The 19387-nt window shown below is 44.4% G+C and overlaps 1 protein-coding gene across 4 annotated transcripts in view; it reads right to left on the reverse strand.

Moving 5' to 3' along the window:
• CORO1C (coronin 1C) overlaps positions 1-19387 on the reverse strand; it is a 79874-nt gene that overhangs the window by 33727 nt on the left and 26760 nt on the right. For all 4 annotated transcript variants that reach the window (XM_075830335.1, XM_075830327.1, XM_075830345.1 and 1 more), the window contains one exon: positions 7746-7945. In XM_075830335.1, the coding sequence (XP_075686450.1) occupies positions 7746-7945 (200 nt within the window). The remainder of the gene's footprint in view (positions 1-7745; positions 7946-19387) is intronic.

Raw genomic sequence — 19387 nt, forward strand, 5'->3', positions numbered from 1 at the left:
CCATTGAATTAAATAGGGAAAACCCACAACAAATAAGCAGCGTTTACGCAAATACAATGGACAAGCTGCGGAATAAAATTCCGGCCCGCAGGTCAATTTGAGTGTTTTTGTCCACTCAGTATTTACTCAGAGTGTGGATGCGATTGTCTCATCTCATCCGCTTTGCTGCTACTGTATTTGCTGCAGATTATCCGCAATGAATTCCATTGCGGAAAAACCGCAGTATTTCCGCAACTTGTGAACTGACCCATACAATGGAAAAATAATAAGTTCAAAAGGTATTTTTTGACTGGAAACTCCATTACCCTAAATTGGACATGTAAAACTTCAAAAACACGCTAAATCATAACTAATAAAGTATATTTTAGGGCAACCATATATTACTAGATAAAATTAGCTAAAAAGTAAAATAGCATTTTTTCACGATTTTTTTTTCTTCTAAATTATAAGCCTGGGACGGAAATGCCACGGAAGTACTGCAGCATTTCCGCAGCACAATCTGCTGGTCTAACACGCGGAATTTACTGAGGGTATTAGTCCTTCTACATTGAGGAGGCTGGAATCCACAGCATGCTCCGATTTCAGTGCAGAAAACAGACAAGCATGTGGATGCGCTAAACAGTGTCTGGTCCTGGAGGCACAAAATATCCTGAACCGGTTAATCTATGGGCCTATAAAATACGTGCATATTTTAAGCATGCTCTACTTGTATCCGTTCTGCTGATGGAAAACATCCATTGAAGTCTATGGAGAGTGATGCATAGGTTATCTGAACTGCATACGTTTGTCTTGTGTAATTCGATTTGCTCCCTAGAAGACAGTCCTCCAGTATTACGGAACTGTAATATTGATGCAATATGGACAATATACTGATGAAAGATAATTAGTAATACGCCTGTATTACACACGTTTAAAGATACAAACGTGTAGAACAGATTGAAGGCCTCATACATATTTTGGTCAGTACTTCACATCAACATTTGGAAGCTAAAACAAGAAGTGGGTGCAAAACAAAGCAGGGGTGCAAATCTTCCCATCATACTTTTGCTGTGTTTAGGTTCCACTCCTGATTTCGGGTAAAAAATACTGCCGTGTGAATGAGGCCTTTGACCCAGTTGTGTGAATAGAGCCCAAGGCCTTATTCACACGACAGTGAAAAAAAAATGTCCATTTAAAACTGATCAACTGTTTCATGGCCATTTTGCATCAGTGTGGCCTCATGCACACGACCGTATTTTTTCCCACCCGTAAATACTGGCGTAAATACGGGTCCGGTGTCACACGTATTCCACCCGTTTTGCACCAGTATTTACGAACCCGTGCTCGTAAATATGGGTCCGGTGTCACACGTATTCCACCCGTATTTACGAGCACGTTTTTGGCAGCAAAATAGCACTGCACTAATCGGCAGCCCCTTCTCTCTATCAGTGCAGGATAGAGAGAAGGGACAGCCTTTTCTGTAATAAAAGTTAAAGAAATTCATACTTACCCGGCCGTTGTCTTGGTGACGCGTCCCTCTCTTCACATCCAGCCCGACATCCCTGGATGACGCGGCAGTCCATGTGACCGCTGCAGCCTGTGATTGACCTGTGATTGGCTGCAGCGGTCACATGGCCTGAAACGTCATCCAGGACGTCGGCCCGGATGTCGAGAGGGACGCGTCACCAAGGCAACGGGCGGGAGACCGGACTGGAGAAGCAGGAAGTTGTCGGTAAGTATGAACGTCTTTTATTTTTATTTTTTACAGGATAGGGGATACATGTCTTTTGTTTATGGCAGAGCGGGGAGATACCTCCCCGCTCTGCCATAGTTTTCATTGTAGTCCCGGCGGTAGTTACGCCACTGGGCTGTGGCCTGCAGACCGGGTAGTCCCCTGACCTCGCCTCACCTCGCAACGCTCCCGTAATCACGGGTGAACACACGGAGCCACCCATGATTACGGGAGCCCCATAGACTTCTATGGGATGCCCGTGCCGTTATTACGGCATGAAATAGGGCATGTTCTATCTTTTTTAACGGCACGGGTACCTTCCCGTGAGCAAACGGGAAGGTACCCGTGGCTAACAGAAGCCTATGAGCCCGTTATTGCGGGTCGTAATAACGACCCGCAATAACGGGTGTTTTTACGGTCGTGTGCATGAGGCCTTAGGCCTCATGCACACGACCGTATTTTTTCACACCCGTAAATACTGGCGTAAATACGGGTCCGGTGTCACACGTATTCCACCCGTTTTGCACCAGTATTTACGAACCCGTGCTCGTAAATATGGGTCCGGTGTCACACGTATTCCACCCGTATTTACGAGCACGTTTTTGGCAGCAAAATAGCACTGCACTAATCGGCAGCCCCTTCTCTCTATCAGTGCAGGATAGAGAGAAGGGACAGCCTTTTCTGTAATAAAAGTTAAAGAAATTCATACTTACCCGGCCGTTGTCTTGGTGACGCGTCCCTCTCTTCACATCCAGCCCGACATCCCTGGATGACGCGGCAGTCCATGTGACCGCTGCAGCCTGTGATTGACCTGTGATTGGCTGCAGCGGTCACATGGCCTGAAACGTCATCCAGGACGTCGGCCCGGATTTCGAGAGGGACGCGTCACCAAGGTAACGGGCGGGAGACCGGACTGGAGGAAGCAGGAAGTTGTCGGTAAGTATGAACGTCTTTTATTTTTATTTTTTACAGGATAGGGGATACATGCCTTTTGTTTATGGCAGAGCGGGGAGATACCTCCCCGCTCTGCCATAGTTTTCATTGTAGTCCCGGCGGTAGTTACGGCACTGGGCTGTGGCCTGCAGACCGGGTAGTCCCCTGACCTCGCCTCACCTCGCAACGCTCCCGTAATCACGGGTGAACACACGCAGCCACCCATGATTACGGGAGCCCCATAGACTTCTATGGGATGCCCGTGCCGTTATTACGGCATGAAATAGGGCATGTTCTATCTTTTTTAACGGCACGGGTACCTTCCCGTGAGCAAACGGGAAGGTACCCGTGGCTAACAGAAGCCTATGAGCCCGTTATTGCGGGTCGTAATAACGACCCGCAATAACGGGTGTTTTTACGGTCGTGTGCATGAGGCCTTAGTCTCTAAATTTTCATCCATTTCAAGTCCATCTGTCCGTTTTTAATGGCCGTTTGACATCCATTTTGCATCAGTTTTTCATGGCCGTTAAAAAAAAACGGATGGATTTCAGGTCAGGCTTTTTTTGTCCCAACCCCCTGAAAACAACCAAAGGAAGGTCACATGTTCACCTAGACACTATTTACAGCCTCCCTGCACAGGATGCCGCACCAGCCGCCCTGCACAGGATGCCGCACCAGCCTCCCTGCACAGGATGCCGCACCAGCCTCCCTGCACAGGATGCCGCACCAGCCTCCCTGCACAGGATGCCGCACCAGCCTCCCTGCACAGGATGCCGCACCAGCCTCCCTGCACAGGATGCCGCACCAGCCTCCCTGCACAGGATGCCGCACCAGCCTCCCTGCACAGGATGCCGCACCAGCCTCCCTGCACAGGATGCCGCACCAGCCTCCCTGCACAGGATGCCGCACCAGCCTCCCTGCACAGGATGCCGCACCAGCCTCCCTGCACATGATGCCGCACCAGCCTCCCTGCACATGATGCCGCTCCAGCCTGCCTGTAGATGCCACACCAGCCTGCCTGTAGATGCCACACCAGCCTGCCTGTAGATGCCACACTAGCCTCCCTGTAGATGCCACACTAGCCTCCCTGTAGATCGTGCCACATACTCACGAGAGCAGCGCCGTCTCTTTTCTTCTGGTGTGGTCACTCGTCTGCACGGGATATGGCAAGGCAGCGCGACAGGGCGATGACGTCATCGAGGCGCGTTCAAACCCGTGAAGACTAGTGACCACACCTGAAGGAGCGCCGCAAACGTGAGTGTGCCAACGATAGCCAGCAAGGGAACTAGTAGTTCCCTTGCCAATCCCCATGTAACAGATCCGTTTTTAACGGTTGTTACATGTATTGACAGCCGTTAAAAACGGATCCATTGACTTCTATGGGGGCCGTCAGGCCGTTAAAACGGCCAAAAATAGGACATGTCCTATTTTTTGACGGCCATTAAAAAAACGGCCGTGTGAATGCACCCATAGAATATCATTGTTCTGAAAACGGCTATGTGAAAAGGCCGTTAAAAGGACGGCCATCACACGGCCGTTTTTCACTGTCGTGTGAATGAGGCCTAAGGCCTTATTCACACGACAGTGAAAAACGGCCGTGTGATGGCCGTCCTTTTAACGGCTTTCACATGGCCGTTTTCAGAACAATGATATTCTATGGGTGCATTCACACGGCCGTTTTTTTAACGGCCCGTGAATAATGGCCGTCAAAAAATAGGACATGTCCTATTTTTGGCCGTTTTAACGGCCTGACGGCCCCCATAGAAGTCGATGGATCCGTTTTTAACGGCTGTCAACATGTAACAACCGTTAAAAACGGATCTGTTACATGGGGACTGGCAAGGGAACTACTAGTTCCCTTGCTGGCTATCGTTGGCATACTCACGTTTGCGGCGCTTCTTCACGTGTGGTCACTCGTCTTCATGGGTTTGAAGGCGCCTCGATGACGTCATCGCCCCGTCGCGCTGCCTTGCCAGATCCCGTGCAGACGAGTGACCAAAAGTGAAGAAGAGGAGAGACGGCGCTGCTCTCGTGAGTATGTGGCACAATCTACAGGGAGGCTGGTGTGGCATCTACAGGGAGGCTGGTGTGGCATCTACAGGCAGGCTGGTGTGGCATCTACAGGCAGGCTGGTGTGGCATCTACAGGCAGGCTGGTGTGGCATCTACAGGCAGGCTGGTGTGGCATCTACAGGCAGGCTGGTGTGGCATCTACAGGCAGGCTGGTGTGGCATCTACAGGCAGGCTGGTGTGGCATCTACAGGCAGGCTGGTGTGGCATCTACAGGGAGGCTGGTGTGGCATCATATACAGGGAGGCGTGTGGCATATACAAGAAGGCTGTGTGGCATCATGTACAGGCAGGCTGGTGTGGCATCATGTACAGGGAGGCTGGTGTGGCATCATGTACAGGGAGGCGTGTGGCATCATCTACAGGGAGGCGTGTGGCATATACAAGAAGGCTGTGTGGCATCATATACAGGGAGGTGTGTGGCATCATATACAGGGAGGTGTGTGGCATCATCTACAGGGAGGCTGTAAATATTGTCTAGGTGAACATGTGACCTTCCTTTGGTTGTTTTCAGGGGGCTGGGACAAAAAAAGCCTGACCAATGAAATTCATCAGTTTTTTTAACGGCCATGAAAAACTGATGCAAAATGGATGTCAAACGGCCATTAAAAACGGACAGATGGACTTGAAACGGATGAAAATTTAGAGACACACTGATGCAAAATGGGCATGAAAAACTGACAGTTGATCAGTTTTAAATGGACATTTTTTTTCACTGTCGTGTGAATAAGGCCTAAGTGTCGGCTGATAAAAACGGCCGTTTTTGCCCATTTAGCCCGGCCATTTCGCATCCGTTCCGTTTCCGCTCCGTGTATCCGTTTTTAACGGCCGATTTTGACCCGTTTTGTATCAGGTTTTTTTCCATGTCAGTTATAAAAATCGGATGAATTTAATTTGTACATTTTTTGCCACAACTGCCCTCTGTAGATACTGCCATAGACCCCCTTGTAGGCAATGCCACAAAGCCCTCTTGTACATAGTCACCCCCCATAGATGGCACCCCCCTCCCTACCTTCCTGTAGGGGATGGCTCCAGAAGTCCCTCACTTCACTGTTCATATATGGACAGTGAAGGCAGGGACTTCTCCTGGAGCAGACACCCCGGGAGAACGGCCGAAAATAGGGCATGTCCCATTTTTTGACGGCCCGGTTTCCCAGGCCGTCAAAAAAACGGTCGTGTGAATAGCCCCATTTGGGGTCTATTGTTCCTATTGCAGCCATGTGACGGCTGTTTTTTTGAACGGCCGTCACGCGGCTGGAAACCCTGTCGTGTGAATAAGGCCTAAGAGATCACAAAAAACAAATCTGTTAGAATTAACAAAGGGGCAGAGGCCAATGTGGATACCTGTGTTTTAACACTATAGGTCCACAGGAGGCAATCTGATAAGGGCCCCACTACGGTTTCTGTAGGGGACTGCAGGACAAACCATTACGTTTATTTCAATATGCAAAATGTATCTCCACGGTATTTAATAGACAACTGCAGGCTTTCACAGCAGAGAGCCATGCTAGACGAGCAGCTCAAGATGCCCCATTATGGGGCTGAGCTGCAATGCCAGACAAAGCCCATGGATAAAAGCGGCGCTATTGTGCTAATCTCAGTTAACCCCTTTAACATGGAGTAACCGAAGTAGCCCCTTAAAATACCAGATCAGTTGTATTCAAGATCACAAACATATCAAAGCAAGCAAAAGGTGAGGTTCATCTGCAAGAGCACCAGACAAGGGCACCATTAAACCACTGTAGTACAGAACAAGAGATCACTCATTAAAGGGTGTGAACAAACTCATGTTTATACAAGCTGCACTCTATGATTAACATTAGTAGACACATACCAAGAAACATATGGAGACATAGTGCATGTCATTTCCCCATCGGTAAGCAAATGGTAACATTAAAAACAACAAGCCTGGCGAGCTGCAACCAGGCAGATAACTCGCATTCATGCTAGAAAGACTGGCATGACCAATAGATCTTTGCTAGTACATGTACCCCCAAAAAACGTCACATGACCTCCCTCTCAGATGAGGGACAGGATTTTTGGCATCGCAGGGGTCTTCGCTATCTGACCCCATTGATCACCTATCCTGTAGATTAGTGATGAATGTTACTCATGGAGGTAACCCCCTTCAACGCATCTATCATTTGCCACTGAACACTGGATTAGATCACAGCTTGAGAGCTTTACCCCATAAAAAAAATACGTATAGGCGCAATTAAATTAGATGTCCAGGCACTGAAAAACATGGCAGCTTTCTTCAAAAAACAGCACCACACCTGTTCACAGGTTTAGTATGGTATTGTAGCTCAACCCCATTCACTTCATAGGAGCTTAGCTGCAATTCCAGACAAACCATGACAGGGGTGGCACTGTTGCAGCCATGTTTTTCTAATTCTGTACAACCCCTTTAAGTAAATAACTCCATGAGCCATCTTCTTCAGTGGAGTTGTTATAAATCCTGTTCATCTGTTTCCTTCTGGGCAAGATCAGCGACAACCAATAAGGGTAACATTAATGCTCTTAGAGGCTTGAAAGGCTGTCTTCACACACTGGTGGTGGTGCCACGCCGCCTGAAAAACACGCATTTAACCACAAATTGCCGCAGTTACAGGTGAAAACACATTAAAAACGGTGTGCAGCAATTTGCGCAAAATGCATGTGTGGAACACTACAGCAACTAGTGAACCTAATGTTATCCACCTTTTATTCCTCAAAAGCAATTGTGTTAAGCAGCTACACGTGTGGAGTGGGGCGCTTTTTTTTTGGTTGTGTTTTTTTTTTAGGTGTTTTTAGTTTGTTTTTTCACAATTCTGGCAAAATGCTCACAATAGTACACTTAATTGTGCTGGTAACCAGTGGGTGTATATACACATGAAAAATTATACAAGAGAAGTAACAGCCAGGAATCCCAAATTAAAAAAAAAATTCTAACAAAAAAAGGAGGAGGAACTGGCCATCAACTAGAAGATGCAGGTTTCAATTTGGTCCTTCGTGGAAAACTATAAAAAAATAAAAATATTTCTTCAAAATTACCTTCAGTAATGGCAGCACCAGGAAAGCTCCGCCACCGCTGGCTTCTATTATTATGGCAACGAATTTGGGGTTAACAGCACAGAACGAGCTATCCCACGTAACACGGGAAACTCTGATGTCATCATAGCACTGATCATTCTTCACGGCTTGCCCAAAGACATGCCGGAATTTACTTTGTCGAACCACACGCCTCATTGTTTCTGTACACAAATACAAAAAAGAAAACAGTCAGTATAATTTATTTATATATACATATATACACACACACACACATATACACATACATACACATATATATATATATATATATATATATATATATACACATACATATATATATATATATATATATATATACACATATACACACACAAACAAAATTTAGAGATTAGTGATAGATTAGTCTTATCAGAGTTCAAGTTGTCTACACATCAACCTGTAAATTAATCTCTACTGCCAACTCAAAAGAAAGCACACGAAAACATACCTGCAAGGCAAAGGGTTACAAAGGTAAATCTGAGGGTGAGGTGGAAGCAGTGCGGGCGCTATTATTAAAGTGGGTGAATACCCAAATTAAAAATTACATCAGTGTCACCTGCTTCCACCTACATGATTGACAGCAAGCTTACACTAGTTTTTTGTGCCCCATCTGCCAAATGCATTGGTGGAATCAATTTGCCAGGTCCGAAATTCACTTTGGCATTTGTTTTTAGGACAATAAACCGATTTATTTACCCATTGGACTGACAAATCTGCAAGTCAAGCGAAACAATTCACTCATCCTTACTGTAGAAAGATCAATGCAGGTAAATCTGCACCTCCCAAATAGACAAGAGCTGAAGTACAGACTTACCTGGCGATTGAGGAGCATGGTTGGACTACAGTGATTACAAAAACAAAAGGGTAAGGGGTTCGAAGATCCAGAAGGCAAATTATGGAGCCAAGTGACAAATATTGGACAGTGCGCTTTGGATTTAGTACATGGGCATGTAGTTCAGCCATAAAGGACATAGCGTCATTGGCTATAGTCATACACACAAAAGTATGCTTCATCTAAAGCACTGCACATTAGGAAAAACCGGGTCACCTCCAGTCCACAAAAGAATCCCTTTCTAAGGCTTCCTAAACAATCTGGAAATATCACAAGCCAGGAATGGAGGCAACAAGCTTTCAGTGCTTTATACACATAATTGAAGATTTCATAGGCTACAGGGCAATGTTTTAAGGAAAGCAAGAGTAAAATGCATGCATCCCCCCCCCCCCAACTAGCATCTCTAGACTTTGTTCCCTCTATGACCCAGAGCAGTAGTGACATCAGATCTGCAGAGACTTCAAGAAGAAAAGAATAATAAAGGAAGCGTCTGCCACTGGTACGCAGCCAATTAGGACTGGCAACGGATCAACGGCATGGATGCTAAAGAGTAACCTTTTCACTGCCAGAAAGAAACAAGCTACCGGATATCAATCATTGCATCAATCCAACACGTGCCCATTATGGAGGCAATACTCAAATAAATAAGGATATATTTAATAACCATGGGCAACGCATAAGCAATACAGTAAAGAAATAAAGTCCATGTTCTAGATCGCTGCAGAACGGTTTGCCTTAGTAAGCATGCCTGGTTTGTTGGATATCTGCAATATATCTACATACTTGAGAAATCTGCTCCACCCAGCTATATCGGCAAAGCATCTTCAGCTATATTATTCCCCAGCGCCATAGGGTTATAAATGCCCACAAAGAGCCTGTTCTACATAATAGAAGATTTACATTCAAACACGTTTATATGGCCAAAAATAGTTTTCAGCCGCACACCGCTCATTGGGAGATTGCCATGTTCGGTAACCACTCTCCGTACCCACACAAAATCAGTAATCCACCTAGGGAAATTATTACCCTTTTATGTCCAGGTTTTGTTAGTTTCTAGGATGACATTGCCTTCTCTCTCTAGGGCGAGTACAAGAATAGAACCGTTACTCTTCAGTGGCTCTGGCACTTATTACAATAATAAAATAAACTCATCCAGGAATTATACAACGGCTAGATTTCTCTCAAGTAATATCGGCGTTGACCAGGGCACACGCTCACAGCGTACAGTGCTTGGCTGTACTGACACTAGGATTGTGCCCATTAAATACGCTCTATGGGTACACTCGTGTGTGTGTGGTGTGTGGCAGGAAGCAAACGTGATTAGATCACATGAAACGGTTTGCGGTTTTCACATGGTTTTTTTTTTTTATAGTCTGTAGAGAAAAAACATGGTAGATCCAAAAAGCAGCAAGCTCTAAACACAATGTGGCTTTAATTCATATTTGCTGAATGGGTTTTTAAAAAAGATAATTTTTTTTGTACAAAGTGCACTACAAAAGGCACATCTACTGCGATGGTAAATTACAACAGATGCAAAACTGAAGTCTGTTGTATTAGGAGAAAGGGTCTCCTTTCTCCCCAGTAATCGGATCACACCTAGCCATAGTGGTTGGCATTAGAGAAAAACATCCATTCACTTGAGCTGCAATAGCAGAAAGTCCATGAACCAGAGTGGTGCTGTTTCTGGGGGAAAAAAACGAAAAAAACAGACTTTGTAATCCTGGACAACCCCTTTAAGCCCTGTAAAATACATCCCTTATCCTTACTAACTAAAAGACAAAAAAAACCCCGAAATATGCACCTTAACGCGGCGTGTAAATTCAGCCTATATGCGTTTTGCTGAAAGGAGCAATGATAAAACACAGAACCACCATGATTGCGGTTGAGAAGTAGAAGGAAGTCCTGCTAACTTCATGAGAAATTTCCTTTGAGAACAACAGAGGAAGTGGATTTTAGATAGGGAAGTGACTAAATATTTTGTGAAACTGAGGGAAAATGAAAAGTTTTTCATACTAGGAGCCCTTTGTTTTAGAGCTCTTTGCAAAGTAAACAGGACAGTTTAGCCATCAGTTACACATTTAAGGCTTCGTTCACACCTGCGTCGGGACTACGTTCCGTCGGAGCTTTCTGTCTGGGGAACCCATAAACGAAATCCATAGGTTTCCATTTGCATCACTATTGATTTCAATGGTGACAGATCCGGTGCAAACTGTTTACGTTTGTCACCGTTGTGTAAGGGTTTCGTCGTTTTGAAGGAATCAATACCGTTGACTGCGCTATTCATTCCGTCAAAACTACGGAAGCCTTACACAACGGTGACAAACGTAAACCATTTGCACCGGATCTGTCACCATTGAAATCAAAGGTGATGCAAATGGAAACCTATGGTTTCCATTTGTTAGTTTGGATTGCGTTCATGGGTTCCCCAGACGGAGCCCATTAACGTAGTCCCGACGCAGATGTGAACGAAGCCTTACAAGACGACTTAATCTATTGTGACCGTGATCCTAAAGATGGGCACATTTCTCAAGGCAGCTATAGACATAGGATAGCTTGAATTCACACATTACATATTCAGCAGCTGCTGCATAAATTGCTCTGAGCAATTTTCATGTTCTGACATTTCACTTGCATTCAGCTGAAAAACAGAACAATAATCTCCGACCGGCCATACATGGGGCAATAGTTAACCCAAGAAATGATCAGGTTGATAGTGGAACAGTAGATTTGGGAGCTATAGAGTACTACATGAACACCATCACTAATCTCCCCAATGCTATTCATGTACCATTTCAGAGTAGCCCACTATTGATCAGCATAGAACTGCATTAAAAACCACGGATTCAGGTTAGATCTACATCAAACCTTACTTTTCTTGCATGGTTGTATTTGCTACAACAAGATTGACATTTCCAGACTACTTGTTCAAACAATTCCAGGACTCAGAAATCATCCAGCTGCTCATATTTCCCAAAGTCACTGTCATTGGCACTCAATGTCAAAATGAGCGCAACACCACCAAAAAGCAGCGTTTTCGTATACATGTACAAACAGAATGTAGATATCATGTAACGGCATTCAGTCTTCTAGAAACAAGGGGTGTATGCTCGCGTCAAACTAAAGGTGGCTATACACGCTCGTTCGGACAGCAGCTATTCCTCCTGCCCAATTTTTAGTTTTTATAGACCTCAATAGAACAGATTTCTAGGTGCATTGACTACAACACTTCACACGACTCCGCCATAAACATGCATAGTGGGTTCGGACGACTTATCTGATCTGTATGGCCAGATTTGGAAAGACACCCACCCCAATGCACCAACAAGAATTATTCATCTCACCAGCAGCACAAGTGGTGATCATCCTCCTTCCTTTTACTATGAGAAAGTACAAGGACAGTTTTACCCTACAGTGATTTAGCCAGAAAATGGAAACGGTTCATGAAATTGGAAACCCCAATGCTTAACACTGGGGTCCGGGAAAAAGGGAAGCCACAACCGATTTTGTATTCGGAGTACCACAAAGACACATGTGCCAACAGTCATCTCATAAAATTGACTGGTAAAGTGATGATAAAAATTAAAGCCAGTTAGCCATCGCCAGAAACCTATAACAGGCCTTTTTATTGCGGTAGCAAAAAAATTACTTCTCTTCGTCCACAGACAATAAAAGATTAGGTTAAATTTCATGGAGTATTGATACTTTACAATTCTGAGAAAATATTCAGCATGCATCCTGGCTGCATACTTGGACAAGTCAAGACAGTACAGTCAAGTATGCTTATATAGAGCCCTACAGTCTTACACTGGCTACGTCAACAGGGTACAAAAAAGTTTTAAACGTAAATGGTCTTATGAATGTAGCTCGGTGTGAGAGTTCCAAGCGGTTTACTCAGAACTCTGGGCAACCAGTAAACTAGTTTCCAAACGTAAATCTATTCATTTACCTTCTGTAATACCGGTGTACGAGTTCACACGGGTGACAGTAAAATAGATGAGTGCACACATTTTTTTTAATTTAACAAAATCGAAACGGACCTCATACATTAAAAAAAAAAGCCTGTTCTATGTTAACATACAGTGGAGGAAATAAGTATTTGATCCCTTGCTGATTTTGTAAGTTTGCCCACTGTCAAAGTCATGAACAGTCTAGAATTTTTAGGCTAGGTTAATTTTACCAGTGAGAGATAGATTATATTAAAAAAAAAAAAAAAAAAAAAAAAAAAAAAAAAAAATCACAGTCAAAATGATATATATTTATTTGCATTGTGCACAGAGAAATAAGTATTTGATCCCCTACCAACCATTAAGAGTTCAGCCTCCTCCAGACCAGTTACACGCTCCAAATCAACTTGGTGCCTGCATTAAAGACAGCTGTCTTAAATGGTCACCTGTATAAAAGACTCCTGTCCACAGACTCAATTAATCAGTCTGACTAACCTCTACAACATGGGCAAGACCAAAGAGCTTTCTAAGGATGTCAGGAACAAGATCATAGACCTGCACAAGGCTGGAATGGGCTACAAAACCATAAGTAAGATGCTGGGTGACAAGGAGACAACTGTTGGTGCAATAGTAAGAAAATGGAAGACATACAAAATGACTGTCAATCGACATCGATCTGGGGCTCCATGCAAAATCTCACCTCGTGGGGTATCCTTGATCCTGAGGAAGGTGAGAGCTCAGCCGAAAACTACACGGGGGGAACTTGTTAATGATCTCAAGGCAGCTGGGACCACAGTCACCAAGAAAACCATTGGTAACACATTACGCCGTAATGGATTAAAATCCTGCAGTGCCCGCAAGGTCCCCCTGCTCAAGAAGGCACATGTACAGGCCCGTCTGAAGTTTGCAAATGAACATCTGGATGATTCTGAGAGTGATTGGGAGAAGGTGCTGTGGTCAGATGAGACTAAAATTGAGCTCTTTGGCTCTAACTCAACTCGCCGTGTTTGGAGGAAGAGAAATGCTGCCTATGACCCAAAGAACACCGTCCCCACTGTCAAGCATGGGAGGTGGAAACATTGTTTTGGGGGTGTTTCTCTGCTAAGGGCACAGGACTACTTCACTGCATCAATGGGAGAATGGATGGAGCCATGTACCGTCAAATCCTGAGTGACAACCTCCTTCCCTCCACCAGGACATTAAAAATGGCTCGTGGCTGGGTCTTCCAGCACGACAATGACCCGAAACATACAGCCAAGGCAACAAAGGAGTGGCTCAAAAAGAAGCACATTAAGGTCATGGAGTTGCCTAGCCAGTCTCCAGACCTTAATCCCATCGAAAACTTATGGAGGGAGCTGAAGATCCGAGTTGCCAAGCGACAGCCTCGAAATCTTAATGATTTACAGATGATCTGCAAGGAGGAGTGGGACAAAATGCCATCTAACATGTGTGCAAACCTCATCATCAACTACAAAAAACGTCTGACTGCTGTGCTTGCCAACAAGGGTTTTGCCACCAAGTATTAAGTCTTGTTTGCCAAAGGGATCAAATACTTATTTCTCTGTGCAAAATGCAAATAAATATATATAATTGTGACAATGTGATTTTTTTTATATAATCTAGTTCTCACTGGTAAAATCAACCTAGCCTAAAAATTCTAGACTGTTCATTTCTTTGACAGTGGGCAAACTTACAAAATCAGCAGGGGATCAAATACTTATTTCCTTCACTGTATGCAGGATTACAAATATGCCAGAATCTGCAATTGGTGCCTCTGACGCAAATGTATAAAAAGTCTAAGACCTCATGCACACGACCGTAGCCATGTGCACGGCCGTGATTTTCGGATCGGCCAGCCACAGAGTCACCCGCGAACCGCCTGCGAATCGCAGGCCATGCACATGGCCGCGGCCATTATTTTCTATGAGCCTGGACCGCAGAACACGGCCGTAATAAAGCTTGCCCGTTCTCTCTGCGGTCCGGGTTCCGGGGCCGTGCACGGACTGTGGAAACCACGGACGTGTGCATGGCACCATAGGAATGAATGGGGCCGCAATTCTCCCGTGGATTTTCGGGGGAATTGCGGCCGCAAAAGCACGTTCGTGTGCATGGGGCCTAAGAAGTGTCATTCTTGCTCATTAAAACCAATCAAACCAAAATAAAAGCTGGAATCTGGCTGTGCCATGTTCCATCGGACGCCATATTATGGAGGTAATAAACCCTAGAATCATTGCTTCTAGGGAAGAATATCTCTGACATTGCAGTGCTCCACTTGGTGGCACATGGAATCCATGCGGCTTAAAGGTTCAGAGTCACCACAGGTGACTCAGTGTGTTGCCGTAAAGCCTCCTGCCCACTTGAGGCCTTCGCGTTATCTGTGATGTCCTGTAAGGGTGTATGTCCTTGTAACGCCAAGTTCAAATATTGCCTTGTTGTGTGGCACAACAATAACTACAGAGAAGAACATATCTGGCCACCGCATTTTTCTGCTACATAAAAATACCAAGATCTACACAAGGCCAGCTATGAACGTCAGCACTTTTGCCATCTAGATCGTGAAACTGATTCTACTATGTACACCTTGGACATTTTTATTAAGAAGAAACACGGACTGGTTCAGTGTCCGACACGCAGGATCGAGCGGTTACCAATCACATCTAGGTTCATAACTTAATGTGATCGATTACAGGTGGATTCTGCATGTCAGACATGACAGATTCAGGTCTTTGCGAACTATACAGCTGCTCTATATACAGGATACAAAGCAGCTGTATCTCAAAGTAAAAAGGGTTTTTCATAAAACGTATGTAGGAAGTTACACCAATCACACAGACATTTTTGTAAAAAACCAAAACAAAAAACACAATGTCAAAGGTGTACATTGTCGTCAATCTTTGAAACTACTATTCTGTTCAAGAGCAAAATTTATAAAAAAAAAAAAACTAAACTGTAAAATGTATCTCAGATGAACTATACCCAAGCGGCTGGAATCTTTCTTGGAGGGTTTCTATTGAGGTCTATTAAAATTTTTATTTAAAAATTCAAATTGACTTCTGTAGTTGTTGGACTGAGTCCTAAAGGCTACAGTGTTTAGTATATCCCTGTAAAGTACAGATTGCTATATGTCTACACAAGAATGATGTACTTGAAAAAAAAACAAAAAAACACACCCCTATCAAATTCTTAAGACTTACTTGTGCGTATCACATACAAATTCCACATAAGGTTGCTGGTATGAGGTAACCACCATACATAGAAAAGAATAGCAACGGTAAATATACTTGGAGGGAAGAGGAAACACATACATATATACATACGGAGCACCACAGAAATTATGACCGGGCACTCATTCTATATACAAGTACAGTACGGAGTTGCTGGTTATACTCTACATGGAAAAGAATGTGCACAAATATGATGACCTCATTCGAGTATCACTATATATAAGTAAGAAAGGGAACCAGTCATTCCTCATTTGAGTATCACTATATAAGAACGGGACCTGTCCGTGATTACAGCTACGGCCGGCCGCAGATAGTCTACCGCATTAGCAGGCCGTGCTTCCATTATAAAGTATGGGAGCACGGTCTGTAAAACAAAAATATAGGACAAGACCTATATTTTACTGAAGCCTTCTATGGCCCGGACACCTTCCATAGAAATGAATGGATCCGTAATTACGGATGAGTTCTACAGTTGTGTGGCATGGGGCATTACACTATAAAGCGCTGCAGCATTACCTGCTGGACACTGCTGAGCGACTCCCGAGGTCACTAAATTACGCCTGCGGTTAGGGTTAAGGCACTTTTACACCAGCCGATAAGCGGCTTGTGCAGCGAGCGCCGATCAACGAGACATCGGCGCTCGTTTGCTCCCGTCACACGGAGCTGTGGATGGGGACAAGTGGTCGTTACTTCGATCGCTCGTCCCAAAACATCATGTCGGCAGCGCATCTCCCTGTTCACACAGGAAGATGTGCTGCCGACAACGATAATACTTCACTTTTTTAAAACTATACAACCAGCAGATGATCGAGCGTTTGCTCGTTCATCTTCTGATCACTGCCCGAATTCACTGTATTTCAAAGATACATTCAATTGTGCTCCCACAACATAATTTTAAAGGATTCACTGGTGTGATATGAGTAAAATATAACATTTATTTATAACTCTCTAAAAACAGGGGTACAATCACCACTGTGAAAAAGCCCCACCGTGTGTATAAAAACGTATTAAATAGTAAACACTGAGTTCTAATTCATGCCGCTGACATCTATGCGAGCATGCTTCCGTGGAGTACAGCAGAATACCTGCTGCTGAACTAAATATCGCTGGCATCCCGGCTAGAGTGACCAAGCTACAGACCCCTGATGATGAGTATTGAAACGCGTAGGGTCGGTTGTGAATAGGAATTTTTTAGCATAGGGAACACCAGCATTGTTTGTTTACCTCAACACTAGGAGCTTCCGGTGCGGTTATCACGGACTCTAGTGTGAATTAGGGTCAAGACTATTGTTATGCCCATTTTTCAAATGCTGATTCCGTATTGATATTCTTGTTGAACACTGAGCTATAGGAGGTTCACAATTGAATTAGAACTCAGTTTATTATTTAATACGTTTTTATACACACGGTGGGGCTTTTTCACAGTGGTGATTGTACCCCTGTTTTTAGAGCGTTATAAATAAATGTTATATTTTACTCATATCACACCAGTGATCACTGCCCGATAATCGTCCAGTGTAAAACACCCTTTAAGGCCGGGTTCACGCAGGGCGGATACGCTGCGTAAAAGGCACACAGCGTATCTGCCACGTTGGCCGCAGAGAATTCTGGGTGAAAAACCGCACCAAATTGTGGTGCAGTTTTTTGTCCGGAATGTCCGCTGCGGAAAACTGCAGCATTAGCCTCCAGGGAAGACATTTCATGTGACTGCCGCTACAACCTGTGATTGGCTGCAGCGGTCACATGGGATAATCTTCATCCCTGGAGGCCAGCCTGCAGAACGTCAGAGGTAAAATATAAGGTTTTGTCTATGTGGCGATTTTTGCAGTGTAATTGCTGCGATTCCCCAGCCACACTTGTTTGTTGTGGGTTTTAGATCCCCAATGAATTCAATGGGGAAAACCTGCAACAAGTTACTGGCGATTCCACAACCACAATTGACATGCTGTGGCTTAAAAACCCGCACTGCAGGTCAATTGGTGTGCGGAATTTCTGCATATCACATACACAGCGTGTGGATGAGATTTCTTGAAATCTCATACACTTCTCTGCTACTGTATTCTGCTGCAAATTTTCTGCAACTAAATAAGTTGCGGAAAATCTGCAGTATTTACGCCACATGTGGACTAGCCCCAAGACGGCACACTAATCTAATAGCCACATCACTTGGTCGCCTTCCCACTCACATTAAAATACCTACATAGCCATGCTTTCCACTGAAGCTACAGAGTAAACCTCTGCGGTTTCCTGGTGAATATATTCAGTATTAAGTCAGCCTGGAATTGGATAGAGCCAAAATAACCACAAGGCTGGGTTCACACACACTATTTACGGACGTAATTCGGGTGTTTTAGCCCCGAATTACGTCCGAAAATGCAGCTCAATAGCGTCAGCAAACATCTGCCCATTCATTAGAATGGGTCTTACGATGTTCTGTGCCGATGGTCATTTTTTTTTTACGCCCCGCGTCAAAGTAGTGCCTGTCACTTCTTCAGACGTAAATGGAGCAGTTTTCCATTGACTCCATAGAAAAACAGCTCCATTTACGTCCGTAATGGATGCAGCGAAAAGCGCCTCAACATGCCATTACGGCTGAAATTACGGAGCTGTTTTATCCTGAAAACAGCCCCGTAATTTCAGCCGTAACAGACACTGCCATGTGAACATACCCTAAGTCACCAAGTCGCGCTATTGCTAACCACGCAAGCAGCCTTGCGCTGATTGGTGAGCGTCAGAGGCAGGGAAGCTAGCAACACCTCAGAAAATTAGCATATAGGGCGCTACGGGGGCGGCCCAGAAAAAAAAAAAAAGAAGAAAGAAGTGCCGCGGGAATCTGGGAGACCACGCTATTCAGGTCAGATAACCAGTTCAAATTATATGACCCAGTGACAGGTCCTCTTTAAACCAATGTCTGCAGTCTACAAGGGGTAGCTGCTGGCTCAATAGGCACACCACTGCATTGCATAGCTTATGTAATGGAAAATTGGAAATTGCTGTTGTACAAGATTACCAGTATATTTATTTTTTGGCGTGACTATTTCCCTCTATAAAGTAGTTCGAAAAACAAAATGACAAGTGACTTATTACACTATGGAAACATAAGTCAATCATATTTTGCACCACAATGTTGTGGCAGTCCCCCCGCATTTGTCATGCCTTTTTCCACTTAAAAAGTGCCTGGTGAGGTAAAAACTTCAAAATTGCACCAAATTGTGCCAAAATTTGGTGCATTTTCTGACATTTTAGACCAAGACAGTAGTAGATCTGCCCTTATGTCTCCGTGTTTATCCCAACCTAACTCCAAACGAAAGTACACTTTAAACAGCCATGACCTATAGCTTGGGAAACAAAATTAAAATATTTTTCAGGGGATGTTCACACAGCCTGTGTGAAGCAGACAGATCAGCCTCTGAAAACAAGACATTTTTTAAGCAGATTTGCCATGCATTTTTTAAGCGTTTTCGGCACTGTCCGTAAAATTGTGTCTCAAACTACGCAGCTCTTTACCATTTAAACTAAGGTGTTCGCAGGCTTTAGGGTGTATTTCGAAAAGTAATGCGACCATTTTACGCTCCAAAAAAACCACCAGGAAAACAAGCCTTA

Source organism: Rhinoderma darwinii, chromosome 1 (genome assembly GCF_050947455.1).
Source record: "Rhinoderma darwinii isolate aRhiDar2 chromosome 1, aRhiDar2.hap1, whole genome shotgun sequence".
NCBI lineage: Eukaryota > Metazoa > Chordata > Amphibia > Anura > Rhinodermatidae > Rhinoderma > Rhinoderma darwinii.